At 39.5% G+C, this 26,681-nt stretch overlaps 2 protein-coding genes across 5 annotated transcripts in view; both read right to left on the bottom strand.

Moving 5' to 3' along the window:
- Positions 1–3,827: 3,827 nt before the first annotated feature.
- MSS51 (MSS51 mitochondrial translational activator) lies at positions 3,828–15,657 on the bottom strand. Of its 2 annotated transcripts, XM_017854522.1 has the most exons (8): positions 14,513–15,657; positions 13,419–13,576; positions 7,928–8,172; positions 7,473–7,628; positions 6,560–6,684; positions 5,764–6,330; positions 5,345–5,438; positions 3,828–5,023 (listed from the first exon to the last, which is right to left on the bottom strand). In XM_017854522.1, exons 3-8 carry the CDS (start codon positions 8,146–8,148, stop codon positions 4,804–4,806), a joined length of 1,383 nt encoding a protein of 460 aa, XP_017710011.1. In that variant the 5' UTR covers positions 8,149–8,172; positions 13,419–13,576; positions 14,513–15,657; the 3' UTR covers positions 3,828–4,803. The 2 variants fall into 2 exon arrangements, with proteins under 2 accessions (XP_017710011.1, XP_017710012.1); XM_017854523.1 differs by lacking the exons at positions 13,419–13,576; positions 14,513–15,657 and having other exon boundaries at positions 7,928–8,385.
- A 1,028-nt stretch (positions 15,658–16,685) lies between these two features.
- Positions 16,686–26,681, bottom strand: part of PPP3CB (protein phosphatase 3 catalytic subunit beta) — a 64,735-nt gene continuing 54,739 nt past the window's right edge. The window contains exons 11-14 of one of the 3 annotated variants that reach the window (XM_017854572.1): positions 26,296–26,380; positions 24,522–24,619; positions 19,744–19,773; positions 16,686–18,301 (exon numbers count right to left, since the gene is read on the bottom strand). In XM_017854572.1, coding sequence (XP_017710061.1) covers positions 18,123–18,301; positions 19,744–19,773; positions 24,522–24,619; positions 26,296–26,380 — 392 coding nt within the window. In that variant the 3' untranslated portion in view covers positions 16,686–18,122. The remainder of the gene's footprint in view (positions 18,302–19,743; positions 19,774–24,521; positions 24,620–26,295; positions 26,381–26,681) is intronic. The other 2 variants (XM_017854573.1, XM_017854575.1) reach the window with 2 other exon arrangements.

Genomic DNA, 26,681 nt, shown 5'->3' with positions numbered 1-26,681 from the left:
AAATACTATTTCCTTGTAAGGATTTACCACATTTTGCTTATCCATTCATAAGCTGATGGATATTTTCATTGTTTTCATCTTTTGGCTATCATGAATAATGCTGCTATGAATATTTATATATATATATGATTTCATTTCTCATGGGTACAAACCTATGGGCAAAACTGCTGGGTCAAATGGTAAGTCAATTTTTAACTTTTTTTTTTTTTTTTTTTTAAAGGGGCAGGGTCTTGATTCATTGCCCAGGCTGGTCTCAAACTCCTGGCTTTAAGCAATACTCCTAGCTCAGCCTCCCAAAGTGCTGGGATTACAGGTGTGAGTCATCATTACCTGGCCCTCAATGTTTAACTGTTTGAGGAACTGCCAAACTGTTTTCCAAATTGGCTGCATCATACATTCCCACCAGCACTGTTATGAAGGTTACAATTTCTTCAGATCCTCAACACTTGTTACTACCTCTTTTTTTATCATAGCCACCGTAGTGGGTAGGAAGTGGTATCTCATTGTAATTTGTATTCCTTAATGATTGATGATGTTGAGCATCTTTTCTTGTACTTATTGGCCATTTGTACATCTTTTTTGGAGAAATGTCTGTTCAGATCCTTTGCCCATTTTTTAGCTGGGTTATCTATCTGTCCTTTTAAGTTGTAAGTCCCTTACCAGACATATAATTTGTGAATATTTTCTCATTCTTTACACTTTTTTTTTTTTGAGACAGGATCTCGCTCTGTCACCCAGGCTGGAGTGTAATCATGGCTCACTGCAGCCTCCTGGGCTCAAGTGATCTTTCCATCTCAGCCTCCCAAGTAGTGTGACTACAGGCGTGCGCCACCACGCCCAGCTAATTTTTTCTTTTTTGTAGAGATAGGTCTATGTTGCTTAGGCTTATCTTGAACTTCTGGGCTTAAGCAGTCCTCCCATCTTTGCCTCCTAAAATGTTGGGATTTCAGGTGTGAGCCACCACATCTGGCCCAAAATTTTAAATTTTGATAGTCTAATTTATTTTTTATTTTGGTTGCTTGTGTTTTTGGTGTCACATCTAAGAAAACATTGCCCAATGTAAGTTCATGAAGATTTTACCCTTTATTTTCTTTGAAGAGTTTGTTTTAGGTATTTGAACCATTTTGAGTTAATCTCTGTATATTGTGTGAGGTGAGGGTATAACTTTATTCTTCTGCACATGGATATCCAGTTGTCCCAGCACTATTTGTTGAAAAGTCTGTTCTTTTCCCAATTAATTGCTTATGTACCCTTGTCAAAAAGCAATTGACCATAAATGTTAAGGTTTTTTTCTTTTCTTATCTTTTTTTTTTTTGAGACAGGTTCTCACTTTTCACCCAGGCTGGAGTGCAGTGGTGCAATCTTGGCTCACTGCAGCCTCAACCTCCTGGGCTCAAGCGATACTCACACCTCAGCCCCTCAAGTAGCTAGGACTACAGGTATGTGTTACCATGCCCAGCTAAGTTTTTTTGTATTTTTTTTAGAGACAGGGTTTCAGGATGCTGCCCACACTGGTCTCAAGCTCCTGAGCTCAAACAACCTGCTTGCCTCCACCTCCCAAAGTGCTGGGACTACAGGCATGAACCACTATGCCCTGCTATTCTTGTTACAGTCTGAATGTTTTGTGACCCTCCTCCACTTCAACACATACACATACATACACCACACACACACACACACACACACACACACACACAAATTCACATGTTGAAATCCTAACCTCTGGCTTTAGGAGGTGAGATCTTTGGGAAATGATTAGGTCATGAGAGCAGAGCCCTCATGAGTGGGATTAGGGTCCTTGTAAAAGAGGAAAGAGTAAGCTCAGTCACCGCTTCCAGAGTAAGAACATGCCCTTCCCAGAAAGAAAATCTGCTAGTGCCTTGATCTTGGACTTTCCAGCTTCCAGAAATGTGGAAAATAAATTTGATGTTTACAATCCACACAGTTTACAGTATTTTGTTACAGCAGCCCAAGCAGACTAAGATAATTCTCAATTCTATTGCACTGACCTGTATGTCTATTCTATGCCAGTATCACATTGTCTTGACTACTACTATTTTGTACAGGTTAAGCATCCCTAATCCAAAAATCCGATATTCAAAATACTCCAAAATCTAAAGCTTTTTGAGTACCAAGATCCAAAATGTTCCAAAACCTGAAACTTTTGGAGTGCCGACGCAACACTCAAAGGAAATGTTCACGGGAGCATTTTGGGTTTTCAGATTAGGGATATTGAACTGGTAAGTATATAATGATTATAGGTTTTGGAACTGGCGGCTGGGCACAGTGGCTCATGTCTGTAATCCCAACACTTTGGGAGGCTGAGGAGGGTGTATCTCTTGAGCTCAGGAGTTCAAAAACAACCTGGGCAACATGACAAAATCCTGTCTCTACAAAAAATACAAAAATTGGCTGGGCGTGGTGGCTTGCACTTGTGGTCCCAGCTACTAGGGAGGCTGAGGTGGGAGGATCACTTGAGCCGGGGCGGGGTGGGGGGGTGGGGGCGGCCAAAGTCGCAGTAAATCAGGATAGCGACCACTGCCCATTCCAGTCTGGGCAATAGGGAGACTGTCTCAAAAAAAAAAAAAAAAGAAAGAAAGAAAGAAATTGGGATGTGTGAGTTCTCCGACTTTGCAAACATTTTCGTTTAACTTCAATATTAATTTGGGGTACTTGGTATTATCTCCATTTTACAGATGAAGAAACTAAGGCTTAGAGAAGTTTAGCTTCCCCAGCGATACAAAATTTGATGGCTGCCCCAGGATTCATACTCAGATCTACAAAAATCCACAATACTCCTACAATCTTATCTCAATCTGCCTTCCAGATTTAATTTATACTAATCCCCAAAGGTACCTTCAAATATCTCATAGGCTTTTCTGCCTCCAAACTTCCCGTCCTGTTGCTCCTTCCATCTTGAGTGCCCTGTGCTCTGCTTCATAAAATTCCTACTCAGAATATTTTCACTGTCATTTAACAAAATGATCTCTTTTCACTCTATTTCCTTAGCACCAGAAGCCTCTCTCATGTTTCTTACTCCATATTATACCTTGCAATAAAGGTATCTCCATATACATATTATTTCCCTTCCTAAGAATAAACACCATGTCTCATTCACCTTTCAATCTCCCCAAAGCCAAAATACTGTACCTGTAGCATGACAGGTACTGTTTTGAATGAACATATGAAATTCTAAAATTATCCCTATTAGAGTGGGCAGCAGAGTGTGTATGTGTGTTGGGGTGATGGGCTGTATGTGTGCGAGAGACAGTCATGGCAAGATTGTAGGAATGAATACCTAGGAAATGTCCTAATCCTGAGAATATGATAAGAAAAGGATGACACTGGCTGGGCACGGTATCTCATGCCTGTAATCCTAACACTCTGGGAGGCTAAGGTGGGAGGACTGCTTGAGCCCAGGAGTTTGAGATCAGCCTGGGCAACACAAGGAGGCCCTGTCTCTAGAAAAAACAAAAATTTAGCTGGGCATGGTGGTATGCACCTATAAGTCCCAACTACTTGAGAGAATGAAATGGAAGGATCGCTTGAGCCCAGGAGTCTCAGGCTGCAACGAGCTATGATAATGCCACTGCACTCCAGCCTAGGTGACAGAGCAAGACTCTGTCTCCAGAAAAAAAAAAAAAAAAGAAAAGAAAAGAAAAAGAAATAAAAAAGAAAAGGATGACATGAGGCAAATGTGTGACAGAGTGGCAGACCCAGAGAACTGATGCTAATTACTCTGTTGGCAAGAGAGAAAACTTCCAGTCTTGAGGTGTTATGTGCAGATGAGTAATACTTGCCAGTGAACAGGAAATAAAACAAGTGACTTAAGAAGCCCCAAACTGAGTTTATTGGGGTATAGAATGGGGGATAAAAAGTAACTCCAGTATATTCAAGTAAAGTCTGATATAGCTTGGGATATCTCAAATACAACACCAGGGCTACTCTAGGGTCAAAAGTCCCCAAGAGAAAACAGGAAAATTAGACATTTCTCTCAAAAAAGCCAGGAAACAGGACAGTATACCAATGCTTACAACCTCATCCATGTTCCCAGTGACTTCCCTGACTTGTCCATTCTTGTACCACTTGAAGTCATCAACATCTTTCCATTTTTTAGCCCAAATTACTGAATGAGAAGAAAGTCTTTTTCAGAAGAATAAGGTGGTTCTCATTCTTCTCCTCAGTGCCATCTGGTTCCAGTCAAAAGGTAAACTTCCTCACAAAGGCAAGTGTTAGGAACTAAAAGCTCTGGAAAGACTAACATCAGGGCCTCTTCCCATCCACTAAAACTAATTTCCCATCTCTAAAAGCTACTGTGGCTAAACTCTTAGAAACCGGTTACATTGGCTGGGCATAGTGGCTCATGCATGTAATTCTAGAACTTTGGGAGGTCGAGGCAGGCAGATCACCTGAGGTCAAGGGTTTGATACGAGCCTGGTCAACATGGCGAAACTCTGTCTCTACTAAAAATACAAAAATTAGCCAGGTGTGGTGGTGTGCACCTGTAATCCCAGCTACTAGGGAGGCTGAGGCAGGAGAACCGCTTGAACCCAGGAGGTGGAGGCTGCAGTGAGCCGAGATCGCACCACTGCATTCTAGCCTAGGCAACAGAGCAAGACTCCATCTCAAAAAAAGAAAGACACCAATTACGTTATACAGAAACTCTCATTCAGCTTAGAATTTTTACCCAAACAGTGAATGAGGTTTAGAATATAGTGTTTTTCAAAGTTTGCAAGAATTTGGCATTAGCAGGGTAATTTCATCACAACCTCCCCATTTTCCAGATGTCCAGTCATAATCTATTTAAATCCCACCATCCACTTTCTCTTCTAATTGACTATTATTCAGCTGACAGGAGCTTCCAAGAAACATAATATAATATGCACTGCAGTATACTGGCTGCTTGTTGGGATTGGAATAGACCTGTTCAGGTTTGAGAGACATGAAAGGATTAGCCCCATAGGCAGTGATGTGTGTATCCAGTTCCACCAGAATCTGCAAAGAGGATACCAACTCCTGATGACTGTAGAAGAGAGAGAAGAAAAATTACTGATGGTGACAGAGATAAAGAAAAAATTGCCCAAGAGCCTGACATTTCTGTAATCACCAATCCCCCAAATTGCCTAAGGCTGGACTAGGCAAGGGCTATCCTTCCCTCCCAAATGTCTCATTAGATACTCAATTAACTAGCAAAGGACTGTTTCAAGGGGATGAAATAGTCATATGCGGAAAAGATGAACATCCTCACCAGAAGGTAGATGAGCGAGAGGGGGCAAAATGAGCTCATCTATATAAAGAGAGATGTAAAGTCAGGGAAGTATCACAAAAAGGAAGAGGTCAAAACCTGTAAACAGTAATCAGTGTAGGAATCTTATAGTCACGAAGTAGCAGCAGGGTGGGCAGCCAAGCCTCCATCAAGTCTGGGGAGGAATGGAAACCTGTGGAACAAAAATGAAAATGGGAATAGGGAAAGACTAAAGCAGACCCTAAGAGCAAGATATTTCTTTGACTGTGAGCACCCCACTCCTCACCTTGCTTATCCCCAATCATTATCATCATCATCATCATCATCTACTCCAAGTTCTTGGATGAAAAATTCTGAACCCAAGTGTAGTACATATTGCAAATCATCAAGAAAAGTTGTCATCATATTGTGTTTAATGAGACCAAACGAATGGGATTCCAAAGACAAAAGATACAAGATTCAGGATGGAAAATTCTCAGGGAAGCCACCATCTATTCCCCTGAACCAATGAGGCTTACCTGGATGGAATGCCGCCACCAAATCTGGATGGTCTGTCTGCCCAGTCTCTACTTGCTCCTCCCAGAAGTCATGATAGAGACCCCTGTGGGCACTAAGCTGAATTGTGCCAGGTTCCAGGGGTGAAGTTGAGGTGCTCTGTGAAAAGCCATTAGCCACGTCTACACCCACCATGACCACCCGGAGTCCAAGGTGCCCAGGAAACATGTGACCAAGTTCATCATAGTCCCCAGGGCGAGTAAGAAATGTCTCCACATGGGAAGCACCAACCACATGCACTGTGCTTCCCCCAATCCTCCTAACATCTATCTCCAAGGCCCTAAGTCCTAGGCCCAGAGTCAAGGGCCGTGACAGGACATCTGTCAGCAGCCGCTTCAAAGATCCCTGCAGGACATCTGGGTCTGGCCTTGGCCGTCCTACACTGGCCCATAAGGTGGTCATGGCATGACTGACTAGCATAGCATCCAGTGTAGCATCTAGGTGTAACCCTTTCATAGAAAACCAGGAGTCCCAGTCCTGTACAGCTTCAGGTGGCCATGGCCAAGGTCCTGAGGGTAGGACAAAATCACCTGTAGGAAAGAAGAAATAAGAAGTAACCTAATGCTTTCCTGGCTTCAAAATTTGCCCCTCACTAATGATCAATATTTCCTCCATGTTCACTCTGCCAACCTGTGAGCAGGGGTGCCCCATCCTTTGCCCCACTTCCTCATTTTTTCGTAACAATATGATTTTGTATCTTCCTTTAAATACAATCAACTATGACCATTACAGCAGAGTTCCTCAACACCACCACTCCACCTGTGACCAGAAGCCATTCCATGAGACGGTCCACGGCCACAAGACGAAGCTCTTGACAAACCCTCCTGTGTGCAGGCCAGTCTGACCTCTGGCACTCCGAACCACAGTAATAGACATTTCTGCACCTGACAGAATGAGAGAGAAATAATTCTTATACTATAAATGTGATTGGGGTTATCTGAGGAAAGGAACTGATATTCCTGCACCTAGGATGGTGAATTAGTAAGGAAGGTAGGGAGAGGAATGACAGCTGATGCACCAGTTTTGGGGACTACATTTGGCAGACAAGGCAGGAGGGATTGGGAATATAATTATTCTGCCAGACAGAGTGATACCTTACTCTCTATCTGGAACTTTTTATATCACTTTTACAAAAAACACCACAAGTTTGCAGCTGTCCTCTCTTAACAGGTATGGTTCAACCCCCACCTGCCCAGAACAAATGTAGTCTTACTCCTTGAGTACTTGAGAGAGAGAGAGAGAGAGAGGACTGTATTATGGTTTCTTGTCTCACTTCCCAATAACACCAAAAATAAGCAGGGTTAGAACACTGTTCTAATCTCTGTAACCTGGATGACAAAAAATGAGGACCTAAGCCTTAGGTTATTTTGAAAACTTTCAGATCTTTCCTCTTGGAATGAGGCTGTAGTACAGGAACCTCTGCCTCCTGGGTTCAAGCAATTCTTCCACCTCAGCCTTTTAAGTAGCTGAGACTACAGGTGTGTGTCCCCACACCGGGCTAATTTTTTGTATTTTTAGTAGAGACAGGGTTTTGCCATGTTGGCCAGGCTGGCCTCATGTGATCTACCTGCCTTGGCCTCCCAAAGTGCTGGGATTACAGGCATGAGTCATCATGTCCTGCTAGTACAGGATCATTTCTGAATGTCTCCCAATTAGCACCCCCAGAAGTTACCTCTTACAGTGCCGGAGAACCTTGGAGTCTGAAAGGCCACTAGGGAGTACTCTACAGTGAGCACAGAATCGAAATGTGTCTTCCATCCTCTGGAACATTTCTTGAGGACATCGAAATCCAAAGCCTGATACAGGGGTACCCCCATCTACCACCAACCTGCAGAGACAGCATGGAGAAGGAATGGCAGTGGGCAAAGGAGTATCTCCAAAATCTCTCATGCCCCTCATCTTGTCTCCTACACATTTCCACTTACTCCTACGTCTCTCACTGCCATCATTTTTCACTTAAGTGAATATTTCTTCTTTTATAGTAATATAGTAACTGGCAAAAGTCAGGATGAGAAAATAGCTTATTGCAAATACTTCATATTCCCCAAACTGTACTCCCTCTCCACCTTCTGAAATTTACTTCTACCAGACACAATATATCCCTCTTCCATAGAGCTGGTCACTCACTTGTATTCTTCATAGCTTTTCATGTTCAGCTTTTGAAGGATCAGCTGCGATAGGCCAGGAACATTATCATCCAAGGAGAAGAAGCCAAGTGTGTCAATGCTAGGGCCCGGTTTTGAGGGGGTCAGAGGCATAGGAGTCACAATTGTGGTTGGGGTCATGATGATGGGAGCCACTGATGAGGGAGGTTTCCTGTGCCTTCGTCGCCGGGACCGTGGAGCCATGGCCTGTCCAGTGATACGTGGAGACTATATGCAGAACAGACATGGAATAGAATTTTACAAGCTGGACACATGTGAAGTGTTTTCATATGCTTGACCTTTCACTTCTCATTCAAGTCTCTCAGACCCAGGTTATCAGTAAGATTTATTCAGTATTTACTGGTTATTGATCACCATAGACAGCTGTGAAAAATAGAGAAAAAAGAGTTTGTTGTTGTTTTTTGAGATAGAGTCTCGCTCTGTCGCCCAGGCTGGAGTGCAGCAGCGCAATCTCAGCTCACTCCTCCACCCAGCCTCCAGTGTAGCTGGGACTATGGGCAGGCACCACCATACCTGGCTAATTTTTGTAATTTTTAGTAGAGATGGGGTTTCACCATGTTGGTGAGGCTGGTCTCAAACTCCTGACCTCAGGTGATCCACCCACCTTGGCCTCCCAAAGTGCCAGGATTACAGGCTTGAGCCACTGCACCCAGCCGAGAAGAAACAATTTTATATGAATATAATTTATACATATTAAGTCCCATTATATATATATGTGTGTGTATATGTATATGCATATGTATATGTGTATATATACGTGTGTGTATATATATGTGTGTGTGTGTGTGTATATGTAAGTAAATGCATAAAAAAAATTTGACAGGGCCCATAGAAAACTGGTAACAGCCAGGCGTGGTGGCTCACACCTGTAATCCCAGTACTTTGGGAGGCCGAGGCAGGCAGATCACCTGAGGTCAGGAGTTCAAGACCAGCCTGGCCAACATGGTGAAACCCCGTCTCTACTAAAAATACAAAAACTTAGGTGGGTGTGGTAGTGGGTGCCTGTAATCCCAGCTACTTGGGAGGCTGAGGCAGGAGAATTGCTTGAACCCAGGAGGTGGAGGGTGCAGTGAGCCGACATCGCGGTATTGCACTCTAGCCTGGGCAACGAGAGCAAAACTCCGTCTCCAAAAAAAAAAAAAGAAAACTGGTAACAGTGATTAACTCTGAGTAGGGTAAGAAGCCAGTTAAATAGGAACTGGGCTGATCGAACGTGACTGTAAACTTATCTATAATGTTTGACTTTTTTTATCAGGAGAAAATGTTAATATATCTTTAGTGTATTTTAAAACTCAATTTAAAAGAGGAAAAAGCAATAGAAGTTTTAGTTGTCCAAAGCGATCATCCAATTGGAGACTTACGACAATTTAATCTAGTTAGAGAGAGAAAACATTTTGAAAGACCTATTATCACATTTATAAGCAATTTGCCAAGAAGTAAAAATTAAATGTAATACAAAACGTGCACTAAGAGTTATGTAGTCAAGCAAGTCAGAAAAATTTCCTAAAGTGGTAAGTTTTGAGGTAGAAATAAGCCTACACCCAGTCACTATCTGGCTGTGACTCTGTGCTGTCCTCCTTCCCTGTCTCATCTTCTCCCATGCCTTCCATAAGAGCTGAGGAAACAGGAAGGACCATATGAGAAAAATTAAAATGTCCATTCATGTAATATGTATTTACTGATAAACAGATGAAATCATCTGCAAAACACTCTATATAGAAGCAAAAATGAAAAATACATATCTCATCTAAAAGTCTTATAGGGAAATTAGATGTAAACTATAAGATACTATATAAATCCAACCAGAAAAGTGCAACTAAAGCACTAATGGGAGATCAGAAGAAGAAAATCTCTCCAGTGGGTGAGAATTTCTTCAGTGGCTTTCTTCATGAAGCAGGTAGCAGTTGGAATAGACCTTGAAAGATGGGAATACTTTGAATACTTGGAAATAGGGAAAAAATTCTAAGCACAGAGGAGAGAATAAACACAGAAATATGGACAGAAACATTCTGCAAATTAATGAAACAGAATGACTTGAGTTTGAACGTTTAAAGTATAAAGACCTAAACTTAAGAAGTAAAAAGTCTGTAAAAGTCTATAGGGGAAAGGTTCATGACATAGGTTTTGGCAATAATTTCTAGGATATGACACCAAAAGCACAGGCAACACCACCACCAGCAAAATAGATAAATTGGACAGCAAAACTGAAAACTTTTGTGCATCAAAGGATGCTAACAGCAGAGTCAAATGACACCCCAAAGAATGGAAGAAAATATTTGCATGCCATATATCTGATAAGGGGTTAGTATCCAGAATATATAAAGAATTCCCACAACTCAATAACAAAGAACAAACAAAAAAGCCACCAAACAACCCAACTAAAAAATTGGGCAAAATTTGTGAATAGACATTTTCCCAAAGAATATATGCAAATGGACAATAAACACAAGAAAATAAGGTCAATAGTCATTAGGAAAATGCAAATCAGAGCAACAGTGAGGTATCACTTCATACCCACTAGTATGGCTATTATCAAAAAAACAGAAAATAACAAGTGTTGATGAGGATATGGAGTAATTTGAACCCTCATACACTGCAGGTAAGAATGTGAAATGGTGCCACCACTATAGAAAACAGTATAGCAGTTTCCCAAAAAGTTAACATAATATTACTATATAACCAGAAATTTCATTCTTAGGTATGTGCCCAAAATATTTAAAAACAGATACTCAAACCAATATTTATAAGTGAATGTTCATAGCAGCACTATTCACAACAGCTAAAAAGTAGAAACAACCCAAAGGTCCATCAATGGATAAATGGATAAACAAATTAGGATATAAATATACACATGAAGATGTATATTATTCAGCTATAAAAAGAAATGAAATACTGATAAATCACATGCTACAATGTAGATGAACTTCAAAAAACATTATGCTAAGTGAAGAAAGCCAAACACAAAAGGTTATATACATGTTGTATGATGCCATTTCTATGAAATATGTAAACAGGTAAACCCAGACGCAGAAAGCAGATTGGTAGTTGCTAAGGGTTGGGTGGAAGGAAAAGTGGGGAGTAACTGCTTAATGGTTATGGGGTCTTCTTTTGGGGTGATAAAATGTTTTGAAAAAAGACAAAATGGTGGTTGCACAATACTGTGAATATACTAAATGCCATTTAATTGCTCACTTTAAAATTACTAATTTTATGTTATATGATTTTCACTTCAATTAAAAAAGAAAGGAAGGTATTCATAGAAACTGAGAGGCTAAAAAGTTATTAATCCCCAGATTAACTGTCTTCAGGTACAGAGAAATGATAGAGGATTAAAAATGCTGGCCGTATGAATGAGGTAACTGTTAAAGTTCAAACCAGGGATCATGTTTTGTTACAAAAATGATCTGACATTTGATCCTTCTAGATCAGATCTGTTAGGAAAAACCTCAGAATCATCATGCAGCTGAGGTGTATGCAGGTGGCAAAACAAACAAAAAGCTCCCAGAATTATCTAGCTCATATCCATATCTTACAACATGACTCTTAAAAACCCATCCTCAGGTTAATGGAGGAACAAATTTGTATTTTCCTTTGTACTTTCTTTCTCCTCATCCTTATGTTTCCATCTACCCTCTTAATATCTCCCCTCATCCCAAAGGTGAATGGATGGTTTCAGAGTCCACAGAACAGAAATAGCCAAGCTCATCTGTATACCATATCCTATATATTACCTTCAATGAAGAAGAAATTGGACCTAATGATATTAGATTATCTTAGGGTTTAAGGGTCATGTCCTTTTAGTAAAAGAGTAGATTGAATTGCCTTCACACTTTAGGACCCCATTTCCAACAACTAACCTCATTCTCTCCTCTACTTTTAATCACCTCACATTCTCATTGCATTTTCAGAATCACTGCCATTCTAGAAAAAGCATTTATCTACTCTACCCACCCGCCTCAGGCAAGATAATACTTTCTTTTCTTTCCTTTTTTTTTTTGAGACGGAGTCTCACTCTGTCACCCAGGCTGGAGTGCAGTGGTGCGATCTTGGCTCACTGCAACCTCCACCTCCCGGGTTCCAGTGATTCTCCTGCCTCAGTCTCCTGAGTAGCTGGGATTACAGGCTCGCACCACCACGCCTGGCTAATTTTTGTATTTTTAGTAGAGATGGGGTTTCACCACATTGCTCAGGCTGGTCTCAAACTCCTGATCTCGTGATCCACCTGCCTCAACTTCCCAAAGTGCTGGGATTAAAGGCATGAGCCACAGCACCCGGCCAAGATAACACTTTCTTAAACCTTGAAAGAATGGATTTTTTTTTTTTTAATAGGTATGGAAGGAGAAGTGTGATTTGAGACAACTCTAGGGTCTTAAGTCCCAGAATTTATAATAGATACCTCCCTGAAGTTAAAACATAAGCCTTTTTGCTGCAATGGAAGCAAGTCACTTAAAGTCAGAAAGGCACTGCTTTACTTATCTGCATTTCCAAGGAGAGGTCTTCCTCTAATGTAAGATTAGCTCTTGGCAATCTGGGAGTTGGTTGAACTGGTTAGAAAGCAAAAGTATCACACAGTTTGGGGAAGAGGAGTGGTGGTAAAAATCCCTAATGTCACAGTCTCCTCTGTGTCTAGAGCACAATGTTCATGATACAAATGAGTTAGCTTTCTGGCAGAAAAGTAAGAAGGTGGGTGAGAAGCCAGGTCTTTGATCTGCATCTATATACATGATCAGGTTCATGTTTGAGTTTGTATACCCCAGGCCCAGACACAGCTTCCCTGGTTCTAATTTTCCTGCAAAGAGCCCCAGGCTCCTCTCTGTTTATGGGTTATAAAGAGAAATAAAGGAAAAAACAGGGGACACACGGGAGAAGCTGGAAAGAACTGCAATAAACTCTTTGAACTTTCCAGAGTCCAGAATGTTCTCCACTTAGAAAGGGAATCCCTTTCATTTTTTTCTAGCCATCCCCAGTGACTTAGGCTCTAATTTAGTCCCAGTATGAGAGAGAGAACACCAACACCAAGAACTGGAGAGGAGAGGAGACATGATCTTGATAGCCTAGAAAAACTTTTATCCTTCATGTCCAAATTACAAGTCAAAATATTAATCTATTCCTAGACCTAGGTTTCCCATCTTCTGCTTTACCACCAAGAGTACCAAGCTTCACCTAAACTACAGTCATATTTTCACTATCTGCAGATAAGGAGTGCTCATCTAATTTTCTGTAAGTCACCAAAAAATGCAAAACGTCTTCGGGGAGGTAGGGAGAAGGGAGAGTGAAACTGGTCATTGGAGATCCTTATAAGGTGGTAGGAAAAGAGAAGGAGAAATGCATTAAGTACACTGTAATTACGGCCACATTCAGCTGTTTAATCAGTGATTAACACTGCTTGGGGTGATAAATACTTTACTCAATTATAAACTAAGCAAGCAGACAGGTTGACGGAAAAAACTTACCCTGCTAAGTCCTCAGCTTCCTTCCTTCTCTCTTTCCTCCAAGTGAAGTGAGTGCTTGATCTCTTCAGATCTAGGCTGTGACTTACTTGCAGCTGTCCCTTCATATCACTTTCCTTTGCAAACTGCTGAAATGCTGAGTCTCAGTGATTAAGTGTGCCCTGCCAACCAGACAGACAAGGCTGAATTCTCCCTAATGAGGCAAAGAGGGATCTGTCCCCCTGCCTGAGGGCTTCTCTCTTTCTAACCTTTGTTCTCTGCCAAGAGGGCTCAGGACTGTCAACACTCCCAAGTGTTAGCCAAGTAAAGGCCAGGCAGACTGACAAAAAATGAAACCTACTGCTTCCTAGATTTCTCTCACTCAAGGCAATATTTCTGTTTTCAGTTTACAGCTTCAGAAAAAAAACCTTTGGATTACTGCAGAAGTCAATATTTGATTGGAAAAGGTAAGCACCTTTCAAACCAAGTGGGAGGAACCAGAGGATCAGGAACCCTCCAGAGTTCTGTTTGTTGATCTAGACACAGGATGAGTTCCCCCAGGCCCAGTGTCCTTTTTTAGCATAACAAACACTGTTCAAACAAAACTCAACAATATCCAATCTTGGATTAAGTAGAAGGGAGAAAATAAATGGCCATTTAATGATACAGAATGAAATCAGTTGTAGGGGAAACATGCAGAATTAACTTGTAAAATTCACTTTCCCTAAAAGAAGAGTAAGGTAAACTCTCTAAGTGAGTGTCATCAGGAGCAGTTTACCTGTTTAAGAGAGGAATAAATGCTTCTGGGATATTAAGCAAAACCAAAATATTAGTTAATGACTAAAAATACAAACTATTCCTAGGAAAAGAAAATAGAAAAGAATTTCTATTCTCAACCATTCTCTTATCCTCCTTGTAATCGCAACTGATGCAGGAAATTCAATTCCACATTCCTAACTTCTTTCTACTTACAGATATCCTAACTGATGTTGTTAGGGCAGTGGTCCTAAAAGACTGCAAGATGCGACTTTCTTACACCCCCCCCCCAAAATTTTTTTTAATTTTTAAATAAAAAAGTTCTGACTTTCTGCTTATATCTGGCCCCAGCTCTCACTTACCTGCTTCTGTGAACATCATCAAACTGTGGAACAGAATCACTTGGAATGAGGTCCCGGAATGTGGCAAATCAAATCCACACAGGAACCCCAAACTGCAGAAAGTACAAACTACACGCAGGGAAGGTGCAAGAAAAGTGTTAAGGATTCAACCAAACACTGCATAACATTATGTAGAATAGCTGTGGATAAAGGAAAATCAGTTGCAATAGGCAAAAACCCTAAATAAAATAGGGGTAATTCACTTTGAGCAAAAGTTTCAGGCCAACTTCAAATTTAACGGGCTTCAAAATTTAGCTGAGAACCTCAAATGCTTTGAGTTCTGTTAATAATGGCTGAACTGCAGAAGATACAAGACATCAGAGATTGACTTCTAATTCAGAAGTTGTCAATGAATATAAAGGAGAATGGTAATATAGAAAAACTTTGATGTTGAATACTTATATTTTACCATCACTATGACTTGCTCTGGTAGACATTTAAAGTTACAATTTAAAAGTCTGAACTTTTCACAATTTGTATTCATCATCAGTTGCATTTTAAAAATCTTAATAAATGGTATGCTGTGAAACAAATTATGAAGAAAGACTAGAAAGAGGTTCCCATTCAACATGTAGTAAGTGGTCTGTGAGCCACTGTGTGATACTTTATCACTCTTCAGGTATATTACTTTTCCTGAGTGTGGTTCCTTTCTCTTATTTTCCTCTTAATTTTTACCATCAATCCATAGTTTTTTTGCTGATAGTACTTAATGCTCACCCATGATTCCCACAAACACTATATAATGCTACTTATGCATCTAAGGGCTAAGGAAGTTCCTGGCACCTGATATACTAGTTAAACTCTTACTTTATTTACTTTTTAATTTTTCTATTGGGTCTATTTTAGCCAGATAAACTCTTTACTGAATAGCTTTCATAAAACAACATCGACAACAATCTTTAAGGTATGCAATGCATAACCTTAGAGCAAACTCATGGACTGCTTTGTAAGTTAACATTATGGCAAGCAGCGAGTTATAATAATTAACAATTTGTGGCCAGGCATGGTGGCTCATGCCTGTAATTCCAGCACTTTGGGAGGCTGAGGCGGGTGGATCACGAGGTCAGGAGTTTGAGACCAGCCTGGCCAACATGGTGAAACCCTGTCTCTACTAAAAATACAAAAATTAGCCAGGCGTGGTGGTGGGCGCCTATAGTCCCAGGTACTCGGGAGGCCAAGGCAGAGGAATCACTTGAACCCACAAGGCGGAGGCTGCAATGAGTTGAGATCATGCCACTGCATTCCAGCCTAGGTGACAGAGCGAGACTCCGTCTCAAAAAAAAAAAAAAAAAAAGAAAAGAAAAGAAAAAACAAAACTATTTGAGAAGTTCTGTGTTACCTGGAATTAGGCAAGTACGTGTGTGTGTGTGTGTGTGCACACACACTTGCCTAATATATTTACATGTATATATTTTGTTTATTTTTAAGGGATGGGGTCTCACTCTGTCACCCATGCTGGAGTACAGTGGTACAATCATAGCTCAACACACAGCCTGCAACCATGAGCTCCTAGGCTCAAGCAATCCTCTGTCAGCCTCCCAAAGTGTTTGGATTACAGGCATGAGCCACTGTGCCCTGCCTATATTTTGACTTAATGTTTTATAATGTATCTCATTGTAATTATTGTTGAGAACTGTAATTCAAGTTATTGTATTATATTATTATATAATTTTGAGCAATATCCTAATATCCCTCAATGTGCAAAATCCTATACTTACTTTGATTATGACAAAGAAGAAAGGAATAAGATAGGAAAATGCAATTATCACTAATATTTTTTCTTGTTGTTAGAACACCCAGTAAATTTGCAACACCACTATAACAAAATTCTAGACAATAACATATTTTCTTTCAATTAAAAGATAATAAACAGTGATCTTAAATATTAGATTTAGGAGGCCTATAGTAGGCATTCAAAGTCCTCTAATACTCAGTTACTAACGCTCATGTAAAACAAGTATATAACAAAAGTTTTTTTAAGGCAAAATTTATAAAGAATTTAATTAATCAAATCACCATGAACTATCCACGAGATAATCTCCGGAGGATATCCCAGCTCTAGTAACAGGATTCTCTGATTTGCATCAAAAGGCCAAATCAGACTGCATCTTCCAAATAAAACCCAACACAGAGATAGGAGCAGCGGCCCATGCATGGAATTTATTGTGTGCTACTGTTTATAAAATACTCGAATAGTCCTGCACATGCATAATATTTCCAACTTAGACAGGAGACCATACAGGGTGCACTTTCTGGCAAACAAAACAATAGATGGTTCCGCTGCCTGGAGCTCTGAGTTGTATTCCAGGGCATGAGGGAAGCAGGCCACCAAAGTAAAGGGAAATACCAAACTACAGTGGCAATCAATACAGGTCAATAATTGTGAAAAATTAGCACATGGTTCCATTTAGTTTAACCAAGCAGTTCAGTAACTATCAAAAGAAAAGTTTCAACATGCAGTCTTGACTTTTATGCTTCCACTAACATCTGAATGATTGAACAGAACCATTGCTTCTAGGCTGCATTGCTTAATCAAAAACACTTCCAGAACATTTTAAAATTTCCTTCGCATTAAAACATAAAAATGATAGAAAGCCAGCAGCAAATCACCCTGGTGGCTATTTAAGCAACTTGAGTACTCACAATAAACTAAAATTTCTCATAACATCTAGGTAACCTATACATGTCGTACCTGTACATCATAGGTCTATATATTAAATATTTGCAAAATGAAAACATGCATACACAAAATACATCAAGTTTTACAGACATGATTTGAATTAAAATTTACTTTGATAATGTACAAACTTCTTTTAAAGTACCTTAAATGAGTAATTCTGTAATTCTTCATAATTTTGAAATTTAGAGGTTTTCTTCTTAAATATCTGGGGTGTAAATCTTAAAAGATCTGGGCAAAAAAGATTCTAAATTAGTTTTTGGATTTGTGTTCAAGTAAGAGAGCCTGCCTAGAAATAGGATATGCATTCATAATTAAAAAATACCAAGACTATGTTACAGAATTAGCCACATTTAAGAACTATAGACCTGAGGTCAACATTTTGTATAAATGCCAACTGGGTTTCTCGGCATTTTGCTCACAATTCAAAATACAGCTAGTAACCTCAGAAATGTATTTTAAGACCATGCTAATTCATCCTTTAAAGACATTTCATGGAAAAAGAAAAGTCCACATTAGCTCTTAGGATTGCATTTGAAATCCTGATTGAAAAACAAAATCTAATTCTACTGAAGGGGAAAAGAAATCTGATTTGTAAACTTAAATGTGTGAACCACAAGCATAAAATGGAGGTGTGGATGCCCTCCACTGGAAATTGCCCCAAGCCCCTTGCTCACTGCTCTCCACCTTGGCAGCGATGACCCAATCTTATCAGATAGCACATGTCCCAGGGCCCTCAAGCCTCCATCCAGGAAGGGGGCTGGGGTCTCAGAAGCACAATGGTTTCTTCAGAGGGACTGTGACATTTACAGTCAGCTTGGCCGACCCCTCCAGCTCCTCGGGTGATCTGTCCATTTGGGGCCCGAGATGTGAGAGTCCCTGGGAAGTCGTGGGTCACTGGGCAGTATGGTTGCCCGTCCCGTGGTTCTCAGTGGCATGTGCGGTGTTCAGAGAATTGAAACCATCTTGCTGTACAGCATCTTTCCGAGGTGGCATTCTCTCATTGATCCTATCCAAACCCTTTGCCTCTTCAAAACTGCAGATTCTATGTGGTGGAGAGAATCCTCGTATTGCTTAACAAAATGCAAATTTGATAAGTCAGTAATTGAAAACATTTCTGAGATTTCAAAACATAATTAATGATTTTAAGAAGAAAGAAATTAGTAGCTGTAAGTAGCAACACTTAAATCTTACTTTAACTGAATCCTATCCTCATTTCAGTCTTCCCTTAAAATGTGAAATGTTTAAACCTAAATATAAACATGATAGCTTCACAGGTGACAAGTGTTAGCAAAGCCTTCCAAAAAATAAAAATCCAAAAAAATGTTAACCCTCTTCTGCCCCCAAAACTAACCTCCAGGCAATGGTCTCAGGGTCTGTCTGACTTCTACTATACCAATTATCTCCTACATTAGTCCCTAAGATCACCGGTGACTATAACAGTAAGGCAGCAACGAGAGTAGGGGCAAGTGAGGAGGCTAAACAAGGTTAATCCTCAATATACAAATCTGTACCAAGAGCTTGGGAGGAGAAAGAGGTAAAGAAAGGTAAAATATAGTATATCAGAACTATCTTGGAGGTCAAGATCAGCCCATCACCACCAATTAAAAAGGTGGGAAGTGCCTCCAAGAGTTAGATCTGTGTATGGCTGATAGCAAAAAAGTATTTATAATCTCTTATTTTAGGAGACGTTTTCCTTAATTCACTGGCCATACTGCACAATCTTCGGAAACTCAAATCAAAATAAATGGCAATTCTCCACCAATTGTATGGTTTCTCATTCACTTCATCTAGAACAATGCATCCTCCATTATTAACATGTTCACAGAAAATATTTTCAAACCACTAGTTATAATCTGATTACTTAATATCTGCAATCCCTAGGACTTAGTCTGGCACATGAACCAAACAAATGGCTGGGGCTGCAAACACTGAGGAATGTGAAATACCAAGCCAACACATGATATGTATGAACATAATCTTATCCATAAACTATAGCCCAAACTGCAGCCAAAAAAAAAAAAAGAAAAGAAAATCATTATAGTGACAGTTCCTGTATTCTCAGCCAGGCACACTACTGGATATGAGTAAAAAACTCACACCTATATCTAGAGGAGGTTTCACTTAAAGAAAAAAATCTGAGTAGCATAGAATCATGCAAAATATGGAACAGATCTCTATTTGCAGGTCTGTTTGGCAATTTCCATTAAAACAGGCAACTTTATAAAGCTATACTGTATAGCATAATATGCTATACTCTAAATAAATCAGAAACATTCTGATTGCATATTACACTGGAAAAAAGAAAAAGACTGTCACCATAGACATCAGCCCTTCTGATTTAAGAATGAAAAATTAAAAAAAAGAGGGCTGCAAGGCTTCTAAACTTGATGAATCAGTGAGTCTGATTCATCTTGGGCTGTAAAAACTAGGAGTAAAACACACCCACAGGACATTCTCTGATGCCCACCCACACACCACAGATCTCTGCCCAGCACAAGGACTCTGATCATACCTTTTTCAGCCTCAATAGCCTCAACTGTGGCTGTACAGAAGTGAGCAGAGGCATGCAAAATGAATGAGAGAGATGAGAAGGGTCATATTGTACAGCAGAAAAGGCAATGATCACTTAAAATATCACAGTATCCCATACTACATCATTATTTACAATTTAACATAAATAGTACCCAAATTAGAGAGCCCCATCCAAACCCCCAATTCCTGACACAGCACAGTTTACACACAGCACTATGACAACATCACTCAGAGCACAGAACACATAAACCTACTGTAAACAGACACCTCAGCACCCATGCAAATGCACTCCAGTATTAATTACCCATCTTGAATCAGTAATTTGATGGCCTTAGAATTTTCCATAATGTTTATTATATCACATCCATCACAATCACAGGAAAATGCTCTAGAGTGAAATTATAATAGAATTGTAGCAGAAAAGCAAACAAAAAAGTCTTTTCTTTCATGTCAGTGAGAACAATACTCATTACCAGTTGGTTCCCTAAGACATAAACTAGAAGGGGTCAGCAATGCTTTACCTGTCACTTCTAATTTATAAGGCAAAACATAAGCCGCAAGGGCTGATATGACTGCAGTGAAATTTAAGGGCAGTAAACTTGGTGAATTACTCTAAGTAGAACAGTTCTGTGGCTCTGTTCTTTGTGGGGGACCTGAAAGGGCTTCTCCTGTCTACTAGGAACTTCCTTTCTATTCTAGTACTGATGTTCCAAATACCTACAGATATTAACATCTATAGCCTTAAAAAATTCCATTTATACTGACACAGTTTATCATGAACTCAAATTTGCCTCAGGAAGACTACTGAGCATCTTTTCAAACTCATCTACCAATTAAAGAGACATTAAGGAGTGGAAGTGAGGTCTTACAGGCATAAATTCTAATTATTTCATGATACAGACACATAGGTCATATTATAAATAAGAAACACATTCTTGGTATAGTGTGTCACTGGTCCATTTAGAGAATTTCAACATAATTAGTCAAACATTTTATAGTCAAAGATTCTTTTTTTCGCTCATTTCTGGGTTTGAACTGTATAAAGAGCTCACACTGAGGACCAGGACCTAAGATAGCAGACAACAATACTGGCTTACAATATTGTCCATTCCCCCTATTACTCAGAATATTTGTAAAAGTAATGCCCTTGTCTCTTCTATTTTGCTTCTTCTGCAATAAGGCCAATTAGAATAATTATTCCTGAAGTGACCTTTTACCAATTAACATGATTTTGAAATAATTTTATCCAAAGCAATTATTAATGTACAAGAAACTGATGAATCTAAGGTATTAAAGTGTACTAAGTTAGAAAATGTTGATCTTAACCAGACAGTAAAGTGAATTGGGGATCCAAAAGAATTAGGATGAACACTGAATAAAGGAAGAGTTAATTTTCCTTAACTGTTAAACTACATTACAAATCGGGCAGGGCATGGAGGATCATGCCTATAATCCCAGCACTCTGGATGGCCGAGGCAGAAGGATCCCTTGAGCATTTGAGCCCAGCCTGGGCAACACATAAAGAGACCTCATCTCTCCCCCTAGAAAGTTTTAAAAATTAGCCGGGAATGGTGGTGTGCATATGTAGTCCCAGCTACTCGGGAAGCTGAAGCAGGAAGATCGATCACTTGAGCCCAGATCTGCTAATTGCAAAACTCTATCTGAAAGGCACTATTACTCCACTATTTGTTTTCAGTTATATAGGGCATCTTGACATGGCCTTAATAAGTTTGAGCATAGTGCTATCTCAAACTGTGTTCCTCAGTACTACACAGGATAAATGACCAAGAGGAATTTGGTATTACTAAAATAGAATTGGCCACATATATTTCCCATATAGATCCTGGTGAAGGTAGCATTACAGTGCTAGCTCCCATTCAAATTCCCCAGAAAGAAAACATACATAAAATAAATATGAACAGAAAATCCACCTCCAATAGAGTTGTACAGTTTGTAAAAACACTCAAGTAACATCATGTAAATTAACTTTTAAAGTTTTGAAAACACAATTTTATTTTCTGACAGGCACGAGGTCTTAGAATTAAAATTTTTTCTTTTGCAATACCTCTCAGTTATACACACTAACATCAGGGAACATACCTACTAAAATTTAAAATGTAGGATAACTTTTAAAAAATAATCACAAAATGCAGCTTTTGTATGACTTTTGTTACTTGTTTCAAAGCGGATTTATCTTATCCTAGGAAAATAATTTCAACCAAATGCCCAAACCACACTATCAAGAAGCTATTTAGTTTAAGGGGTCCCAAATTAGACCCCTTAAACTCAATTCCTTCCAGTAATTTAGTCCATGCTGAGAATAGAGAGTTCCTCCAGCAAAGCTGTCTTTTCAAACCTCCCCTGCAGTTGAGGGTGGTTTCAAAGTTGAAGGAATGAGCTTCAAGCCGTGCGCAAATTAAGAATAAACAGAAGTGCTGAGCTGTCAACAAAGCATGTAATTAGCAGGTGCTAAATGTGAAATCTGAAAGCAAGGTTTGCTGTGGATACAATATAAAAGTAATGTTATATCCAAGGATAATTGAGAGATGACTATAGTGTAGATTGATTTAAGTATGATACCCTTTTGGTTTTATTTTCTTTTCTGAACAAAGAAGAATATAATATTTTGAAGCTATTAAAGTTCCTCCTTTTCTATTAACATTTTACTAGTTTTATCAAATGTTTAAGATCTTCTTGTTTTAATATACATTCATAAAATTCTTTTAGTTCAGGGATTTTCTACTGTTTACAATATAATAAGAAAATGGAGGGCAAGGAATGTAAAGCAAATCAAAGCAGGTTTTTTTAAAAAAGAAAATCAAAAAAGAAACCTCATTCAGAATGAAAAGTTATAACTATAATTTCAAAACACAGTGTACTTTTCAGATATACCAGTGGTGGTAGTGAACAATACAATGACATTTAAAATAGAACATGTATAGGCTACAAGTAAAAATTGTTTACAGGAGAAATTTTTTTTTTACTAAAAAGCAATCATTGGCCAGGCATAGTGGCTCACACCTATAATCCCAGCACTTTGGGAGGCTGAGGTCAGAAGACTGCTTGAGCCCAGGAGTTTGAGACCAGCCTGGGCAATACAAAAATATAAAAAAATACAAAATACAAAAAATACAAAAAATTAGCTGGCTGTGGTGGCGTGTGCCTATGGTCTCAGCTACTCGGGAGGCTGAAATGGAAGGATTGCTTGAGCCCAGGAAGTTGAGGCTGCATTGCACTCCAGTCTGGGTGACAGAGCAAGAAACCAGACCCTGTCTCTCTCTCTCACACACACACACGTACACATGCACAAAAAAGAGAGAGAGAGAGAGAGAGAGAGAGAGAGAGAGAGAAAGACAGAGAAAGAAGAGAGGAGAGGAGAGGAGAGGAGAGGAGAGAGCACTTATTATGGAACCAAATGAAATGAAACTGTGAAGTCAAATGTAAATTCATTCAAAATGTTAAAACTGCCTATCTTTTTCTCTCTAAAAAAGTCACGAATTACAACACCAAAAAGAAACTTAATTACGACTAAGGAAAACATCAGATCTGTTGCTATTTTAATAGACAATGACCCTTAGAGGGCTGTCAAAAGTGGCTACAAGAAATTCAGGCTTTTCCGCCTCATGTATTTTTGCTTTCCAACCACAGGAAAAGAAATCTAGACTGAATTACTGTGTATGGTCACTAATACTCACATCACTCTCTTCTATTTAATCTGTAATGGGCTTTTAAAAAGTTAACCCAGTATTTACACAAATATTTACGCCAAAAAAAAAAGTTTTTTTAAGTATAAAATATTCAATGAGCCAGATTACAGGAATGCTTTACGTATAATTCTTTTTATTTTCATGCAAAATAAAGGCACACTTAATAACACCCTTTCAATTTTGACTTACAGGATTTAAATTCAACCCCTTATAACAATGACTTAATATCTAATGTTACATTCATGTTCAGAATGCACAAAGTGCAGCAACAAATGCAGCAAACCTCAAAACAAGGTGCTACAAAGCTGCTTCTACATTGAAAGACAGACAAGTGTCTGATGGAGTAATTTAATTGAACATACTTTTACAGACATACAGCTAACCTAAAGAAAGACAGACAGATTTAGGAAAGCAGCTATATCTGCAGAGGAAGGAAACAGCATGTTACAGACAGTTAATTATACATAGAACATTTGACAAACACCACAGAAAACAAACTTTGGCATCATTTACCAGGGTACAAAACCTTGCACAAGTCTTTTGGTAACTGAAGTGCATAAATAATGTTCTGGGGCCTAAGCAGGTAGTTAACTCTAAATTAAGTAGTTTTAAATATAAGCATAGTCTAATACAATGACATAAATTTAAAAAATTAAAAATAAGAAACTTGGAATTACATTTCCATTTTAGTAACAGGAATATCCCTGATTCACATTCTGAAACTGGGGCTTTTAAAAGAAAAGGGTGAATTAGACAAATGAATAAATAAATATTTCAGACATTATGATATGAGCTGCTCCCATATCATTTCATGAAAAGCTGAGGAACTGACCATTATTTTCAATTGAAAGGAATGCCCACTCTATCAGTTTTCTGCCCTGATCAGGTATTAATGAGACACTAGCTAATACAGTACCCTGTCTAGGTCAGCTGCTGAGACAGGAACTAAAAAACAGAAGGAATTCCCTGCATGCATTATGTGAATTGTTAGCAAAAGAGTGATGTGTGCCCCAGTCCATCTGAGGCACAGCAAGTTGCATAACATCATTACCACTTTGCAGGGTCTGCCGTCCTCCAGCTAACACTCCACTAGGCAACATCCCTGTGGGAGTCAGGCCCTTGAGTGTCAGCACACTTTCACTCTCCTCCCTATAGCAGAGAGATATAACAAATATCAGATACTTCCAACAAGTACTTAATTTAAAAGAAGACACAGGGTCTAGATATAGGCCATATATAAAATTTATGACATTCATTGCTATTACCATATTTTCCTCAATTTTGAGACATTAATTTTTCTATATTTTAAGTGTTTCAGGTATGAGGGTGTGCCTTACAATTGAGGCATATATTATTTTTCCTGAAAAACTTTATTAAGTATGTGATAAGATTCATCAAGGGGCATCATACTACTGAGAAAATATGGTATTTCATATACTCTGAAGTTCAAATGTCTGATGTAGTCAGTTTTGCTAACAAATTTTTAAAGACTGATATATTCATTTGTACCCTTAAACCTGGTCTTCCTGAATTAACCTCAGGGAAGGCAATTTATGGCTCCAGCACAAGGGACTTCCTATATGGATGAACAAGTTCATCAAGAATACTCTAAAAAGTATCCCCTCCTTCTTATACTGCTCTAATTTTCAAGGTGTAAATTTAGTGCTATCACAAAAGGAAAAGAGATACCAAAGATGAGCAATAATAATCACCAGAGTCAAAAATCTTAGCTTCAAAGGGACTTGCGTTCCCATCTTCAATATACAAATATATAATTAACTTATTTTTCTTTTTGAGACAAGGTCTCACTCCGTCACCCAGGCTGGAGTGCAGTGGTGCAATCACAGCTCACTACTGACAACTTCCTGGGGCTCAGGCGATCCTCCCATCTCAGCCTCCCGAGTACCTGGGACCACAGGTGCACGCCACTAGGCCCGGCTAATTTTTGTATTCTTTTTTGTAGAGATGGGGTTTTGCCATGTTTCCTAGCCTGGTCGTGAACTCCTAAGCTCAAGCATCTGCCCACTTCGGCCTCCCAAAGTGCTGGGATTACAGGCATGAGCCACTGCACCCGGCCTAAGGGCCTAAGTAACTTTTTTTTTTTTTTCTGAGATGGAGTCTCTCTGTCACCCAGGCTGGAGTGCAGTGGTGTGATCTCAGCTCACTGCAACCTCCACTTCCCAAGTTCAAGCAATTCTCCTGCCTCAGCCTCCGAGTAGCTGGGACTGACTACAGGCATGCACCACCACGCCCAGCTAATTTTTGTATTTTTAGTAGAGACGGGGTTTCACCATGTTGGCCAGGATGGTCTCAGTCTCTTGACCTCGTGATCCACCTCCCTTGGCCTCCCAAAGTGCTGGGATTACAGGCGTGAGCCACTGTGCCTGGCCGGGCCTAAGTAACTTCTATATAGGAAGAATGATACCCTGTTGCTTTTTTTTTTTTTTTTTTGAGACAGAGTCTTGCTCTGTCTCCCAGGCTGGTGTGCAGTGGCGCAATCTCGGCTCACCACAACCTCTGCCTCCTGGATTCAAGCAATTCTCGTGCCTCAACTTCCCGAGTAGCTGGGATTACAGGTGCATGCCACCACGCCCGGTTAATTTTTGTATTTTCAGTAGAGACGGGGATTCGCCATGTTGGCCAGGCTGGTCTCAAACTCCTGACCTCAGGTGATCTGCCTGCCTTGGCATCCCAAAATGCTGAGATTACAGGAGTATGCCACCACATCCGGCCCCATGTTGCTTTTAGATGCAGGACAATGCTTGTAACAAGGTACAATAAACGTAATTCCTGCAAAACAAATAATCAAGAAAAGACATCATTACCTGAGAACAGAGAAGACTCTTGCCATCTTGCCAATTGCTCGAATTTTGTTTCTTATGATTTCTTTCCGGGCTGCAGCTGAACCTACTTTCAATGGAATAAATAGAGAGAAAAAGCTCAAGTTTAGGGCATGCATGCTTACAATATGCTATAAGCCTGTTCCACACTCATCTAAACCAATACCAAGGCCCCTGCCACCAGCTTACATGGAGGGGACTAGATGAACTCATGCTAAAAAATGTCTTGCTCTCTCAATATTTAGCTCAGCATTGGTCTAATACTGGGGTCTGATAAATGTAGAAATAAAAAGTAATCCACAAACTTTAATATTTCACTAGACTGGCTAATCAGTAAAACAGCAATTGGGGCAAAAAAAAAAAAAAAAAAA

The sequence above is a fragment of the Rhinopithecus bieti genome, unplaced genomic scaffold (genome assembly GCF_001698545.2).
Source record: "Rhinopithecus bieti isolate Rb0 unplaced genomic scaffold, ASM169854v2 scaffold_36008, whole genome shotgun sequence".
NCBI classification, from domain to species: Eukaryota; Metazoa; Chordata; class Mammalia; order Primates; family Cercopithecidae; genus Rhinopithecus; species Rhinopithecus bieti.
Note: the sequence above shows the minus strand (reverse complement) of the source record. Positions and strands in the feature narration are given on the sequence as shown.